The 16,333-nt window shown below is 37.3% G+C and overlaps 1 protein-coding gene across 7 annotated transcripts in view; it reads left to right on the top strand.

The window, feature by feature from the left end:
- The window catches only part of ptprt (protein tyrosine phosphatase receptor type T), a 625,436-nt gene that overhangs the window by 292,648 nt on the left and 316,455 nt on the right, over positions 1-16,333 (top strand). For all 7 annotated transcript variants that reach the window (XM_030135306.1, XM_030135308.1, XM_030135311.1 and 4 more), the window contains exons 9-10: positions 11,511-11,626; positions 14,111-14,291. In XM_030135306.1, coding sequence (XP_029991166.1) covers positions 11,511-11,626; positions 14,111-14,291 — 297 coding nt within the window. The remainder of the gene's footprint in view (positions 1-11,510; positions 11,627-14,110; positions 14,292-16,333) is intronic.

Below are 16,333 nucleotides of genomic sequence, written 5' to 3' on the forward strand. Positions count from 1 at the left end.
ATCTGAACTGTATAAGTCAAATGTTAAACCTTAATGTGTGTCAGATAAGACAACGAGTCCAAAGTTGAGATTGTGACTTTGAGAACAAGGGCAGAGAGTGTGAGACGGAGAAAAACTGATGGGCGAATGACTGATATAGCAGTAAGGGAGAAAGAGGCAGATGGAAAAGGGCAAGGATGAATGAACGGGGACTAGAGAAAGACAGGATAGAGTGAAGTGAGAGCAGACTGCAGAAAGATACGTGAGGCCAAAAAACTGACATGGGAAAAACAGGAAATAAACAATTAATAACCGCAGAGAAAAGAATAAAAAGAAGATGGGGGAAATAATGATAGAAAAAGAAGAGGAGGGAAATGTAGAGGAGCAGGGAGAGCATAGGGATGCTGCTAGATTGATTTCCCTCCTCCTTTTCCTCCACTTCTCTTTTCTCCCCGGAACGGCTCCCCATAGTCTTTGGATTAATGGCTTCATTTCTGCTGCTCATTCATCAGATTCAAGAAGGCATCCCAAAACACAATGCCTCGCTAGGCCCTCGCCTGAACTAGATATCTACCTGCCAAAACATCCAATAGGCCCTTAAGTACTCTCAAAGGCAGGCAAAACAACTTTATCTCTACCTTAGGTCAAATCAGTAGGGAATTAGTACTATCCAGCAGTAAATATGCTTGTTACTCAGCTTTGTGTTGATGACCATAGACAGTTCAGCCTGGAGCTGCAGAAGTCGTAGAAAAGCCAGAATCAGATATGGGTATTTTGAAATTAAAACCCAACCCATGGGTTAGTGGCTTTTGGGAAATACCATGATTTCCATGATTTGCACAAACTGCTTATGCTAGTTCAAAGTGGCTTAGTCTTAGGACACAAACATTTTAACATTTGTTGATGTGGACCCCCTACACATGGTTAGATTCTTTGCATTTACATTGTTTAATTCCTTTCATAGAAACCTATCCTGTACGTAGGTTTTCATTTAAATCAGTTTTTAGAATAAGTAGTTGCTTTATTCTCTTTATATTGATGGTCACACAGTTTTATAAAGAAATTCAGGTATCTCGCAATGAGGATAACAAGCACATCAACTTCAGGGAACACCAAACCACCATCTGTGTGCACCACCATCACCACCTCCAGTGGAACTGTAAGTCTACCTCTCAGCACAATGATTCCATTGTGAATATTTCAATGTGAGATCCATAACTTCTCATCCCTAAAGGTATTCCTGGGATATTTCATTCATAAGCAAAGACAGAAATGAGGTCAGTGAACATGGCCCTTGACTTTTTCTTAAATTTATCCTCAAGTTCAAGTATGCAGTAAAATTCACTTTTATTGCAGGGGAAATGACATGGGAAGAAAATGCTAACTCCAGCGTCCTTGACCAAACTAGATATTTGACAAAATTAACTCAGAAGCTTCTTGCTGTGAGACACCAGTGCTGACCACAGTGACAATGTGCCGAGCCCGACTACATGTTTGCCACATGTGCCAAATTCTGGTCCAACCTGAGATGTCATTTTTTAAATGTAATGGGGACCCAATGATCAATGGGCAAACTTTCAACATGAAAAAAAAAAATCCTCCGAACTACCTGTATAATGTTATTTAGTCCATATTTTGGTGTTAAGCCTATAAACCATGGGTGTCACCATATTTTTCTGTTTAGTTTTCACAACTCGTGGAAGGAAGTCTAATATCATTCACTGAAATGATAGAACAACCTCTAATTGTCCCTTTAACAAGTCAATCATTCACATCTGTTAACCTAGCGTTAGCCTGAGGTCTATTGTAAATGTATGCTGTAGTGTAGTATGTGTGTTTTGCTGTGGTAAACTCACTGCTGTACTCTGTTGTCCTTTTTAATGGATTATATCGGGGGCCAGTCGTATCCCCTGGTTTACCACGGGGAGAAGCAGTGCCACCTCTGTCAGCAACATGCTTCACTCTGTGGCCTTGTCACTTTGTGCACCAGCTGTGCCACCCAAAATGCCCTTTCACAGTGTGTGATAGCTAACATGCCACCCCTTGACCCATCCTGATAAATGAGGGTGGAAGCCTCGCCAAGCGCTCAACGTGTGACTCTCTCGAGGTGTATGATTGCTCTACCACAAGGCATAATAGACCCTTTTTTTCCCCTATCTGTGGGTTGGTTCATTCATTTATCCACCATCAACCATTATTTATCTGTACATTTATCACCATAACCTGCATGTTTATGTTCAATATAGTTGGGACATCAAGTCACATTATATTGTCTGTCTCAGTTTGTTATTCACTTCATTCACATACTGATTTATATCAAAAAGGTCAATGGATGAAAGGAAGAAGAATTTCGGGTGGAAGTGATGTAAGATAGAGGGAAATGGAGGAAGGAGGGGAAACAGGATAAATCAGATGGATGATGTGGAAATACTGACATTTGTTACAACCAATGGCAGCCTGGAAGACAATGTCGTAGGCTTAACGATGTAAACAAAGTTGTAATTCAATAACCTCTCTGACTTTCTCTGACGCATCCCCTGTCCTTCTCACCTTTTCTCCTTCAATTCATATCATTGCAGAAAGAATATTAATTTGAACAAGGATTCTACTTGAAGGGAGAAAACATCAGCATGAATTATATTCATAGATTGCACATAATTAGTGGACAGAGGAACTGTGATTTCTCCCATTGGTTTCTGAACTGATTTGACTGTTGCCGTGTTGGCTTTTTGGAACCACGAGTGACCGTATTTGGACAAAAGGGGCTAAACTAGGGAAATGTGTGAGGTCTGATGTGAGCTAATGGGTACTGGCTTACTGACTCAGTGAAATGGTAAAGTTCAGCAAGCATTGTTAAACATGTTTCTATTGAAAACATAACAGAATAGAATAGCTGTAACACTCGTAATTAAGAGAATATGGACCAATGTGGGTGGGGTACTACTTTTCTCTTTTTTTTTTTTTTTTTTTTTTGTTTAAGTTTTTGTTTGCTGTTAGTTGGTTTTTTTGGAAATCCAGACAATTGGACATGCTTTTTACATGTGCTGAGAGGATATGTATACTGAAAATGTATCCTAATAAAAAGATTATTAACAAAAAAACCCCAAACAAACATGTAAAACAAAAATGACATGAAGTAATTTTACAGTGTTTTTAGTGTAACCTATTAACCACAACTACCACTTAGGAAGATATCATTGCTTCTAATCTAAGATACTTAGAGCCAAAAGTATATATATACAGCATATATAATCCAACCAATCAGATTATCTGAAATCTTAGCTTCATCGTACCCGACTCAGAGCTGGATTAGACAGTGTAGGCCTGGTAATATCAGGAGTGGTTAATGGTTGGCGGTTGGTGGTGAAAGACTATGGGGAGACAGATTACCTCTAGTAGGGTAATGTATTAAAGTTTGGTTTTGTGCGTTTTCCTTCGCCGACCTGAGAGCCTAAATCTGATTAAACTAACATGGTTTGAGTGTTTGCTGAAACAAGACAAATTGCACTGAGAGGTGTTTTGATTTATGGCCATTCTTTAGGAAACAAGATTATTTCATTCTGTCTCTCTCAGGTTCAGCCAATGATTATGCCTTTGTAATTGAGTGTGTAAATAACAGAATGCGCATTACTTGACATACTTCAGTGCACACAATTACATTTGTTCTCCACAGTCCTTTGATTATTAAAACAGTGGATCTAAATGACTTATATATTTTAGAAAAGATACAAATCAGTAAAATTCAATGTTATTTGTAGTTCACTGGCTCAGCACTCTAAAGAAAACAAAAAATGCAAGAAAAACATACATTCCAGGTACACAAGTAATAGTATCACTTGTTGACAGAATCTATCCCTAAAATTGGGTTCTGGTTTTTTTTTTTTGTATTGGATCAAAATAAAGCTCTCATGATTCAGTAAAACACAGTAACCAGAGGCTGTCCGTCTATCTGTGTTAGTGAGTAGATCTAACAGAGCTCTATTTTCTAGGGACATTATGAGGGCTGTGTGAAAGCATACCACCTGCTGTGCTGACCTGAGAATGGGGTTATATGTTCGTTATCTCGCATCCCCCCTGCAGCTCCTCTGGCTGCCAAATGTCAGTCTGCATAGTCTTATCCAAGGGACAATACGTTACTTGATAGGCTTTGGTCTTTTAAGACGGAAACACAGACTCTTTAAACCATAAAGCTCCCCAGGGAGCCCAAAGTCTGCAGCCAAAGTCATAAACACCCCCATCTCTTAGTACTCCACATTGATCTTACAAAGGCACAAACAGACGAGATAAGACAAAAGTTTGCAGGGATACCAACTCCCCCTTTTGATCCTCAAGATCAGGCATCTGTAACCACAAACACATACACAATTACTGCGACACACACTGGTGTAGAACTGCCCCTGCATTCTTTCCCAGATGGCTTGTAGAGTGGCTTATTGTCTAATTTCGTCTGATCTTACTTTTAAGGAGCTTATTTGAGCAATCATTTATTTAGGCAGTATCTCCCAGAGTGGTCCACAGCCCCCTAGTGGGCAGAAGTACAGCGGATGGGATGGCAGACAGATATCTACAGTAAACAATTTGTACAATTAAGGGTGTATAGTGTGTTAGACCTTGGAAGGATCTAATGGCCACAACTGTCAAAAAAAAGAGAAAAGTATTGCAAAATTTTGTGAATATCAGAATTGCATTGCCACTGTGGTGGTCAAGGTCATCAATTACAGCTTGACATTTCTAAAGATGTGACTTATTTTTTTCAGTTACTTAAGGGAAACAACTAAAAAGACTAAAAAGGGGGTAAAAATCCTCACTAATGAGGAACTAATGCATTTTGTGCATCTACTGTAAGCAAGGGTGCCACTACGAATTGTGGGCCCCATGAAAGCTAAATGTTGTGGGCCCTTTCATAAAATTCAGTATTTGGTCGATCTGTCGGAGCACGATCCACATATAACGTCTCTTATGCTAGCTTGAAAACAAAACTGAAACTTTACATGCTTTGAACATCCGATTCCTGACTTCTGTGTCTCTCACATTTTCACAACTTCTAGCCTGTATCCACTGGACCCCCTCCACTGCTCTATGGACCCCCCACAAATGCTGGACCCCATGAAATTGTTATGTTTACCCCCCCTTATCGGTGCCCTAGACTGTAAGCCACTGTTTAGTTAGATTTAAGGGTGACAGCGCTGATGTGACCTCAACCACATTTTTGAATGAAACTAAAGGTCTGCGATATGATACAAGGATATTGAACATATGTGATTAACTTAATTGTAAACAGAAAATCATTGTCAGCTCACTGTTTATTGACAATTATACAGCTTGAAGGTTAACTAAATTTATTATCCCTGTAAGGAAATTTGGTGTGCATCATATCTATCGTAATGCACAAAGTACCTAGTGTTAGCATTAGCATTACCATATATTAGATGCACTAATCTGCCACGGAAGCACTCGGGAACCAACTCCAGATCTTCATCAGCACCTTGGTCAGGGGCACTGACAGGAGAATTCACCTCACTGTAACACTTTGAGATTCTTTTGAATGAAAAGTGCTTTATAAATGCCATGTATTATTATTATTATCATTAATGTTATCATCAATAACCTATATGTGCCTGTTTTTAAATGGTGAGTGAAACAGGTAAACTCCAGGTTACCTTAATGCTCCAATCTGACTGAGAGCCTGGAGCCTTCTAGCTGTGAAGCAGAAGTGGTCATATAATTAAATTAAATTAAATTTCCTATTTCAGAATATTTAATTGAATTTAAATGTAATGATAAAAAAAATGTAAACTGTACAAGGGGTGAAACGATTCCTCAAGTTATTCGAGTACCTTGATTACAAAAAATGATCTAGGAATTTTATCTGCCTTGAGGAATCACTTATTTAACTGTAAAGCTCAAAGCACGGCATTTTGCACGGACTATTTAATGGGGCACAGCGCACTTACGTCACTTACGCAAAGGAGGATGATGGAGGACGCAGATGTGTTCAGTTGAAGCAGCGGGAAGATGGAAGAGGCGGGTGAATACAACAATGATAACGAAAGAAAAAGCACAATAAAAAAACAGAAAATGTTGAAAGTGTGGAAGCATTTCAGACTGAACAGCAAGGTAAACGCCGCGACATGTATCCGTTGTAACACAGCCCTTCTATACCACAACAGCACATCTCCCACGTTGTAGCATCTTCTCATAAGACACCCAGAATGGAGCGGAGGACCCAAGATAAAATAAAATTAACGTAGCTCAAATCAATGAGATTAACGTTAATGCACCTTACTAACATAACGTTAGCCCTGTGTGGGGTTAGGTTTCTGTTAATTATGGCTACTGTGGAATGTGTGGCTAGTTTATTACGATTGTGACAAGCACAGATTTAGGCAGCGAGCCGTGCACCTGTGATTTGCACGGTTCATTTCCCAAAGCACGACCAAAATGGTGCACAGCTTGCTACAAGTTTTCTCTTACCTTGCCACAGCCTAATTTTGGCAAAATCCAACTACTTTTTGCAAAAATGAAGCAAATCATCAGTTAACTGGATGTGTGTGTGTGTGTGTATGTGTGTGTGTGTGTGTGTGTGTGTGGGGGGGGGGGGTTACAGGTTATGAGACAGACAGACAGATAAGGTGGGGGGGGGGGCATTGCCTTGATTCTCCTGAATATAGCAGAAATGTGTAAAACTGTTCATGCATGGACTCGTTCCAAGTTCCCGTTCAAATTTTTTTGCCTCTTATATGCCACAACACATTCCTGTTATGTCTAAACTGTAAATTCTGAAACTTAGAGCTGCCAAAGTTCAGTTGCACAACAAAAAGGCAATGGTTATGCCTTTTTTAAAAATGTATTAATGTCATATTTTTGATACTTACAAGAAATACTAAGTTGAAACTAATTACATTTTATTTATTTTTATTTGTGCTTGCAATTGCCTCTTTGGAAATGTTTCTAGCCAAGAAAATACATTTTGTTGCATATGCACAATATGAATGTAAGAAATAAAACTGTTAATTATATATATATATATATATATATAAAAAAAGGAAGTCAATTGGTCCTTCATTATTAAGTGAAATACCTTATTTCGTCTTGTGTATTTATAATTGCTCTTTAACCAAGCAAAATAAGTTTTATCCAATTATTCAATTAATTGAAGGAATTTTCAGTAGAATACTCGAATACTAAAATATTCGATAGCTGCAGCCCTAAACTGGACATATTTATTTAGTTTGAATCATTTAAAAAATGTAATGTCTTTAACATAAAGTAAAATTTATGGAATTGAGTGTTTCCAAGCTTGAATAACTTAACAGTGGAACTCAGTTTTAAGAATACCCTCACATTTTGTTCCATTCTTTCTAAAATGTACACTTACATTTTTATATATTTTGACTGACAGTGTGAGTTCTTGCAATCAGACACACTAAGTTTAGAAACAAAGAGATTAAGCATCAATATGTCTTACAAGTGAAATCCAATTTTGTTTCAAATCATTCTTGCTTCTTCAGCTTGAGTGTGGAATGAATCATTTTGCTAAATTGTCAAAGATTATGCATGCCCTTCACTCAATTAAAAACAATCTTTTAAGTAGACGTAGAGAACTGATGGCACATTGAAAAATAGAAAGATCAAGAAACAAGAACATGTCTCTAACACGTCAGCTGAGTTGCTCTTCCAGCAATTATCAGACATAATGAATGGGTTTCCTGTCAATGCCAAAACTCATTTCTCTAGTGTACCAGTGAACTTGTCTGTTCTTCGCAGATTTTGGAGATCTCACACACACACACACACACACACACACACACACACACACACACACACACACACACACACACACACACACACACACACCCATTGTATATAAAGTTTTCATTTCTGCTGGAGATGTGTGGCTGATATGCTTGTTTAATTATGCAGCGACCTGTTTTGGTTGCCGTCGTTAGCTGATAGAAACTAATTAGGCAGACGGAGAGAATGGTTTGAACAAGCTTGTTAGTGTGCAGTCAGTCGTGATGCTCAAACCAGGGGATGACAACATATGGCTGGAGCCCCCCTCAGACTGTGGGTGTGCTTGTGAAGCCGTTTTGGCCATGTGTGGGTATTGGAGCCCCACATGGTTTGTGATTGCATCTTTTAATCTGAACCTGTATGTGTGTGATTAACTCATGGGGAAGGCTGTAATAATCGGTCAGATCAATGCATGGAATCTGTGTGCACTTCCATGATGACCTGCAGTTATCTACCGAACAGACAGATTGTGTGAACCGGCAAAACCCTCTTACAAGTAGACATCTCAGCACAGTATACGAATCCAATGAGCCATGCACCAATCAGCCACAGTACATTTCCAATTAACATCAGTAATTTAAAAAAAAATAAATAAATACAACACCTGCCTCCATCCGAGTCAAATTTGTTTTAATACAATAAGGGACTAAATGGATTTTGTATCGTTTGTTTATTGTAGTAATTGCTTTGACACGCATTAGTCAACGGAAGCACAGAACCACAGGTAGCTAAAAACAACCACGACAGCAAACTTTATTTATATAATACATATCAGAACAATGATTTTAAATGGATTTCCAAAATAAAATAAAAGCACACCAAACAGATCAAATGAGCAGAATAAACAATATATAATACAGTTAATAAGATCATATAAATAACAATACAAACAATATATACAGGGTGTCCCAAAAAATGTGACATTGTTTCATCACTTAATAATTTGTTTAAAATTAGTTTGATCTTTTTGCTCATCATCATCTTTTCATCATTTTCTCTCTTTTTTTTTTTTTTTTCATTTTATCATTTTCCCAAATAATGGCAATTTTTTTGGGACACCCTGTGTATATTTGTTTCTTTGTTTAATTCAAATACAACATTAAAACCAAACCACAAAAAGATTTATATAAAAAGAAAGGAAAAAATGTGAAAAGGAGCAGGTGTAAGTTTAATTTATAATATCCTGCCCTCTTACCCCATCCTTCTACCTACCCTCAATTCCAATGTCAGATACTCAAAAACTCAAAAATCCTGCACATATCAGACTAAATTCTGACTAAGCACAAAACGCAAAAATGCTATACATAAGGGATAGACTCTGTCCATTTTGCTACAGCATTTCCCTTTCGTAGCAGTAATAATACCCATATCAAAAACAAAAATAAACTCTGTCCATTTCATAACAATAATACACATATTACAAACAAAAATAAACTCTGTCCCTTTCGTAGCAGTAATAATGCCCATATCAAAAACAAAAATAAACTCTGTCCCTTTTGTAGCAGTACTAATATCCATATCAAAACAAAAATAAATTTTATCCCTTTTGTAGCAGTAATAATACCCATATTAAAGACAAAAAATAAACTCTGTCCATTTCATAGCAATAATACTCATATTAAAATCAAAAATGAACTCTGTCCATTTCATAACAATAATACACAAATCAAAATAAACTATCCATTTCTTAGCAGTAATATACATATAAAAAATAAACTTTTTTCCATTTTATAACAATAATACATTTATCAAAAATGAAAAAAATTCCAAGAATATAGAAGCACAGCCTCCTTCACTAAACAATAAAACACCTTACCTTGTTAAAGGTTAAAAGGTTAACCTCAGATATCAATCATCAATTACACAGCAAGTGGTATCTGCTTAATAGGGAAAAGAAAATCTGACAAATTAGAAAATGTACTAAAATCCAATAACAGGGACAGTGTTTGTTTTAGTTTGAGTCTCACACATACACATCTACAGTGACAGTACTAGAGATGGGTCTGGCTCCATCCACTATCATTCTGGAAGAGAAGTTGTTTGACCAATTTGCATTTCTTTGAATCGCACTCATCTTGGACTAGGCTAAACAGCCCCAGAGCTTGGCAAAATAATGTCAGGGTTTTAGTGAAGAACTTATTTGCATGTGGGGGAAGGAAGTTGTGGTATTAAAAGGACTAAATAAAACCTACTATTATCAGTGTGTAATTGCAGCTCAGAGGATGTTGTTGGTGTGAAAATAGAAACATGTAGAGGAAGGAAGGTTAATGGCAGGATTTACGTCCCATGAGCCAGCCGAGTATATACTCACCACCACAGTACTTACACTACTGTTTAGGGAAGACATTACTGAGTTTCCCATGAAACAAATATTAATACAATGTCGTAAAAGAGATGCATCTTACTTGTGATCCAAGATAAAAAAAAATAAATAAAAAAATTTTGATTTAATAATTTTTCCTAACTGAATCCACTGCCTTCTCTAAAAAACCTTAACTGCAAGGGAAATTTTTAAGATGTGATTCAAGAGAACCAGGAGACTAATAGTGTTTGTATTCAGTGAACAGCAGCGGCGGCTGCTCATCTTTCAGACGGGGGAAGCTCATTGTCGGCTTACATAAAAAAAGTCGAGTTATTTAAACATAAATTCGGCCCTCCATTCCTTTTTAAGAAAATGGTCAGTGACCTTATTGTACCAACTAAACAAGAAAGTGTTGAAATTATGTTAAATTGAAACAAGGAAGCACAATGAGTGTGTTTTATTCACAGTGCAAGAAATGAACAAGTAATTTCGTAGTGGTTTCTCTCTCGATTTCACAGCAGAATGTGTGATGGTATTAAACTGAACTGTGTCAAGTGAAGGAGTATGTCTCAAAATAGCTGTCAATCAAATGGGATTCAGCCTTTTGACTGATCCTACAATCAGCACATGGAAGCCTGGCGTCCAGCCCACCCGAGCTCCGCCCGCAGCTCCATTCACCCCCAGAGACACCGAGCGTCCAGGGGCAGGACAGCATCGTGGCATTTATCCAATTACTGTCCGGTTTTGAGGCAATGAAAAAAACTGTTCCACTCAGTCCCATTGAAGTCCATGGACGCCGAGCATCTTCGGGCAAATGCACTGAGCAGAGATTGTATGAGAAAACAGCGCAACAGGAATGTATGAGAAGTGAACAACATCGAGTCCGTTGATTTGTGATGAAGCTGATTCTGAACGAACTCACCTGCGAGATGAACGTTATTCTAACACATTTGTTGTCAGTGAATTGTCAACACAACTGTACATATTTGACCATTTAATTTTCATAATTTTAGGGGAAGCCGAGCTTCCCTTGCAGTCTATGAGAAATTGCCTCTGGTGGACAGAGATTTCCATAGTGTTGGGGCTCAATCCTTTTCTGTTACCATGTAGACATCTGAAAGGTCAAGAGGGCATGTACCATTAAGGCGGACAAATATTTTGGAGCAAAGCTCTTCAAGGTCTACAAAGTAATAGTAGAGTTTTAAAATGTATTGGGTGCTTACCAGAGACCCAGTGTAGGAGGTGAGCACAGGGGTCACATGATCAGGTCTGTTTGTCCTGGTAATGAGTAGAGCAGCGGCGCTGACACGACCCTTATTCATCTGAAGTTACTGTCTGTCCTCTACTCAGCTGAGCTTCAGCTGAACTTCAACTAAATCATTTGTCGCCCATCTCTCTCTCTGTCTCTTTCTGTCTCTGTCTCTGTCCACCTCAGATCCGGTCCATGGCCCGCAGAACGTCAATGTGGTGGACGTCAGGGCTCGACAGCTGACTATACAGTGGGAAACATTCGGGTACGCTGTGACGCGCTGTCACAGCTACAATCTGACGGTAAGCACAGCTGGCCGCACACTGAGATGAGTAACATTCTATGGACATTAATTATTCTCTTCCATGAAGGCATTGTGTAGCAGTTGAATGAAATGGACATCCCTTTTTCAACTGCTCGTGAAGTTTGTGTGATGTTGGTACAGCAGGAAACCGTACACACCTGTACTCTAATTACCCACAGATGTTTTTATTCTTATACTCCTAGGTACATTTTGCAACAGATCTTACATGAAAACACCCAATTATATCATAACTCACCAACAAAATATAACCAATTTTAAATTCTTCATGTAATAACGCCTGTATTTTATAGCAATATGCTACTACAGAATTTTAATGTTGAAAATATACCGACATTTCATGTATGAAAAAGTGAAATTTGGATTTATCTATGTAATGTTTTCAATTATTTCCCAATTTAACCTTCCTCTTGTGTTAGCTTTCTGTTACCATCTCTTATGTTAACAGGTCAGTTTTGACCCATGTCTTAAATCAGCTGTAAAATACACTGAAAACAATTATCTATCATCCAGTTTGTTTCTCATCTCTTAGTTACCTTGTCAAGCTTCCTTGTCCATGAAAATATTGGTTTTAAAATTTTTGGTGTGAGCCTCTGAGCTTTTTTTTTTTTTTTGTCAGTATACCCCTTGATGTACACTTTGCAAGTCTCCAACTCTATACTGAATTGACCTCACGTTTGGACATGCTCATCTTTGCTTGTTTTGTTTTTGTGTAGGTATACTGGATAACAAGGCAAAATAAGAATCCCCAAAAGCTCACATGATTGATAGAGGAGCTGGCTGTCAGTGTGCTGGCTGACAGTGCACTTATAATTTCAGTTTTGGCTTTAATTATTGCTGGGTCAAAACATGGTATTCAAAATCTCTCTGACGGGACATTTAGAGACAATTTGATAGATTAGTGTTGCTAAATGACCCACATTTTTACTTTTAAAGTAATATTTGCTTTAGTTGGACCATAAGGGATTATCCAAAACAACAAGCTACTTTGTATTGAAGTAAATATTGGAAAGGCAGTCAATTAAAGTTTGCTCTCTGACGGGACATTACTGTGTTTTGACCCTGCTTTATAATCTCATTTTTATAGCTGGGTTGAAACAGACCCCAACAACACAAAGGTCATAATTTCAACCAGAGCATTTCATAATGTAGTGAAAACATTTTTTTTTGTATTATTTTGTTGAAATAGAGGTTCCTGACAAAGTCAAAAAGCCTTGATGCAATGCACAAATTTTGTGTGGTTCATTTATGCATTTAAAACATAAAATGGGCGGGTGCCAACCCTAACACATGAGGAAGGTTGAACTGGTGTGGTTACATAGGTTTTTAATTTTTATGTGAGATGTGAGACGTAGTATATGTGTCTACATGACTTAAATGTCGGTCTGTAAGAACCAACCCAAGTACATACAGTATTTTGATATGAGAAAACATCATAGTTTTAGCATTTAAGCCAGGGGTGTCAAACATGTGGCCCAGGGGCCAAAACCAGCCCGCCAAAGGGTCCAATCCGGCCCGTGGGATGAATTAGTGAAATGCAAAAATTAAACTGAAGATATTAACAATCAAGGATGTTAAAATATTTTTAGGTCAGTTTCATCTGAAGTGGGTCAGACCAGTAAAATACTATCATAACAAACTATAAATAATGAAAACTACACATTTTTCTCTTTGTTTTAGTGTAAAAAAAAAAAAAGTAAAATTACACAAATGTTAACATTTACAGACTAGCCTTTTACAAAAAATGTGAAAAACCTGAACAAATATGAACAATCTGAGATGTCTTAAGAGAATTAAGTGTAATTGTACTAATATTCTGCCTGTTATTAAATGCTTTGTGTATTTCTAGATCCACTGTGATCTGTAAGTTGTAATGAACATGTGAAAATGAGAAACTGAGGCCAAATAATGGCATAAATTGTTAAAAATTGCACTTTTTTTTCTTAATAAATTTCATTTTGGTCATGGTTGTTCATGTTTTTCCACATTTTTTTAAAGGATAGTTTGTAGGTGTAAAAATTTTGATAGTATACAGTAATTTTACTTTTTTCACTCTAAAACATAGAAATTAGACATACAAATTTTGGAATTGATATTATTTATGTATTATTTTGTTATTATTTTAATCATCACTGGCCCACTGCAGGTCATATTGGGCTGCATGTGGCCCCTGAACTAACATGAGTTTGACACCCCTGGTTTAAGCTAATATTAAACTTAAGAATAATGTAACTATACTGGCCTTAAGGTTGACTCTAACACATTATGAAAAAGCACCTCATCATATACTAACTCAATAAAATGCAATGATAATAGTGTAATTTTAACTATATTATGTACCAACACATCCCATCAGATCAGTGTTTATACTATAAATATTTTTTTCTGTATCTATTTGCACTTTTATTTCTTTAATTTTACTGTTTTACACTGTTTTATGGCTCTTTCTTCCGTCTGCTTTTAGGTCCAGTACCAGTATGTGTTCAACCAGCAGGAGTTTGCAGCAGAGGAGTTGATCCAGACGTCGTCACATTACACACTGAGGGGTCTCAGGCCCTTCGTTACCGTTCGGCTCAGACTGGTTCTGGCCAACCCTGAGGGCAGCAAGGAGAGCGAGGAGATTGTGAAACAGACAGAGGAGGACGGTGAGTAGACCCTCTTTCATTTACCCACAGTACACACTGATCTGCAGCTCCTTCATGGGGACAGACATGATTGGTTGTACCTTTCTGACAGCGACATGGCAGGTTGTTCAGAATAAGCAGATGGAGAGCCACCTACAGAAAATCAACCCTGGGTTGTTAGAAACTATAAGATGAAGGATGTCACAAAGGAACTCACACTGTTTGATTGGCAGGTGATTTTGGGAACTGCAGACTGAAAACAAAGAGGCAGTAATTGATTATGAAATCATACAGAGACCAAAGCAAAACACCAAGAGTTTGAGCTCACCTGTTTTTGTCTGGAAGAAAACTTTCAGACAGTGTCAGTCTGTTTAGTGGCAAGTAAACATTACAGAGGGGACTTGTCATTTATTTTTCATCAAAATCAGAAGTCACATTTTAGAGGAAATGTCATTGGAATCACTGCCCTACTATTTCAGGCTTTTTTAATGAATTTGTATTTTATTTTAATGAGCATCACATCAAATAACTTAGAGCAATCACTGACAATTTACCTTGATAAAGTTCCTAAGTTGTCCCCACTTTTCTATACAGTATTGTACCCTGTATACATATTAAAGATGGATTTCTTAACCCATAAGAAACCAGTGTTACTTTTGTGGCAGTTCCAAAATATTTTATTTCTCTATATTTAACTTTACTTAAGTGATTTATCACAATTTATTATGAAATCATCCTCTGTATTTTGTGTTTTTTCAGAGAACATCAGGTATTTTCCTATATTGGATTTACTGATCATGTAGATGTTCATAAAAGGTCAGATTAAATTCAAAGGTTATCATATCAAAACAGCGAAAATTGGAGAAGTGACTTTTTCAGCAAAATATATCATTAAGTGAACATAAACCAAGTATCTCCATCCACTGTCACTGATCCAACTCTATGGGTTTTACTGGTGAATCAGTGTTGTCGAAGATGACGGTGTTTCCACAATCACTACAGAGCCTCTGAACATCCAAACAGGTCATATGTGATGACCATGAAAAGATGACAAACTGCTTTTTACACCAATCATTTACATGTATCAATATGACTAGTGGTTCAGAAGTCCTAAAAATCAGAAGATGGTTTTGGTCATCGGTGGCTGTTTGGGTCTTTATGGGTTAAAATCCTGCTGGCAACTATATCAGGCACCATTCTAAACAATACAAGATACATTTGGCTTAAATGCTACTTAGTTATTTAGGACAGTTTTGCACGTTTCCTTCATAATGTGTGATTAGTTTGCTGTTTTTCATAAAATAACGATATGTTTCATTATCATGAAGCAGGTTTGAGTTTGAAAAGCCTTCTAAACATTTGTTCTTCCCAGCTGGTGACACAGGTGTCATTTATCATACTTCATTTACAGTTCATTTACACAATTTTCTTAAATTACATGCATCTGCTGAATCTGATGTCCATCATACTTAAAAATGAAGAAAAAAGTAATTTAAAGGACACTAACTTTGAACAGAATTTTGAACTATATTTGGTGGAGGGGTATTAAAAGTGTGCAGCACATTATGTTTGAAAAGATAGTTTGTAAATATTAATATTTTTTATTTTTACTATGTAATTTTACTTTTTTCACATTTAACCAAGAATGAAATTTGGATTTTTCATTATTGATAGGTTACTATGCTGTTATTTTACTTGAGATCACATTAAGCTGTTTGTGGCCCCTGAACTTAAACGAGTTCAACACCCTCAACTGTTCCTCAGTGTATATTTTTGCACTGCAGGACCAGACTGGACCCTTTGGCAGACCGGTTTTGGCCCCCGGGCCATGTATTTGGCACCCCTGATTTAGAAGTACATGATGTGGTGTGTGGCTGGAGGTTTTTCTCTGCTCAACTAGGTTCAGACCTTATGGAGACATATTACTGTAAAATTACATCTGTTTGAACTACATCCATCGAAATCAACATCTGATTACAAGTTTAATTCCTGCACCGTCCAAAACTATGCTGAACAACATCTAATCACATGCCTTTGAACAGGAGGAGTATTACAGTGTTCAT

The sequence above is a fragment of the Sphaeramia orbicularis genome, chromosome 5 (assembly GCF_902148855.1).
Source record: "Sphaeramia orbicularis chromosome 5, fSphaOr1.1, whole genome shotgun sequence".
Classification (NCBI taxonomy): Eukaryota; Metazoa; Chordata; class Actinopteri; order Kurtiformes; family Apogonidae; genus Sphaeramia; species Sphaeramia orbicularis.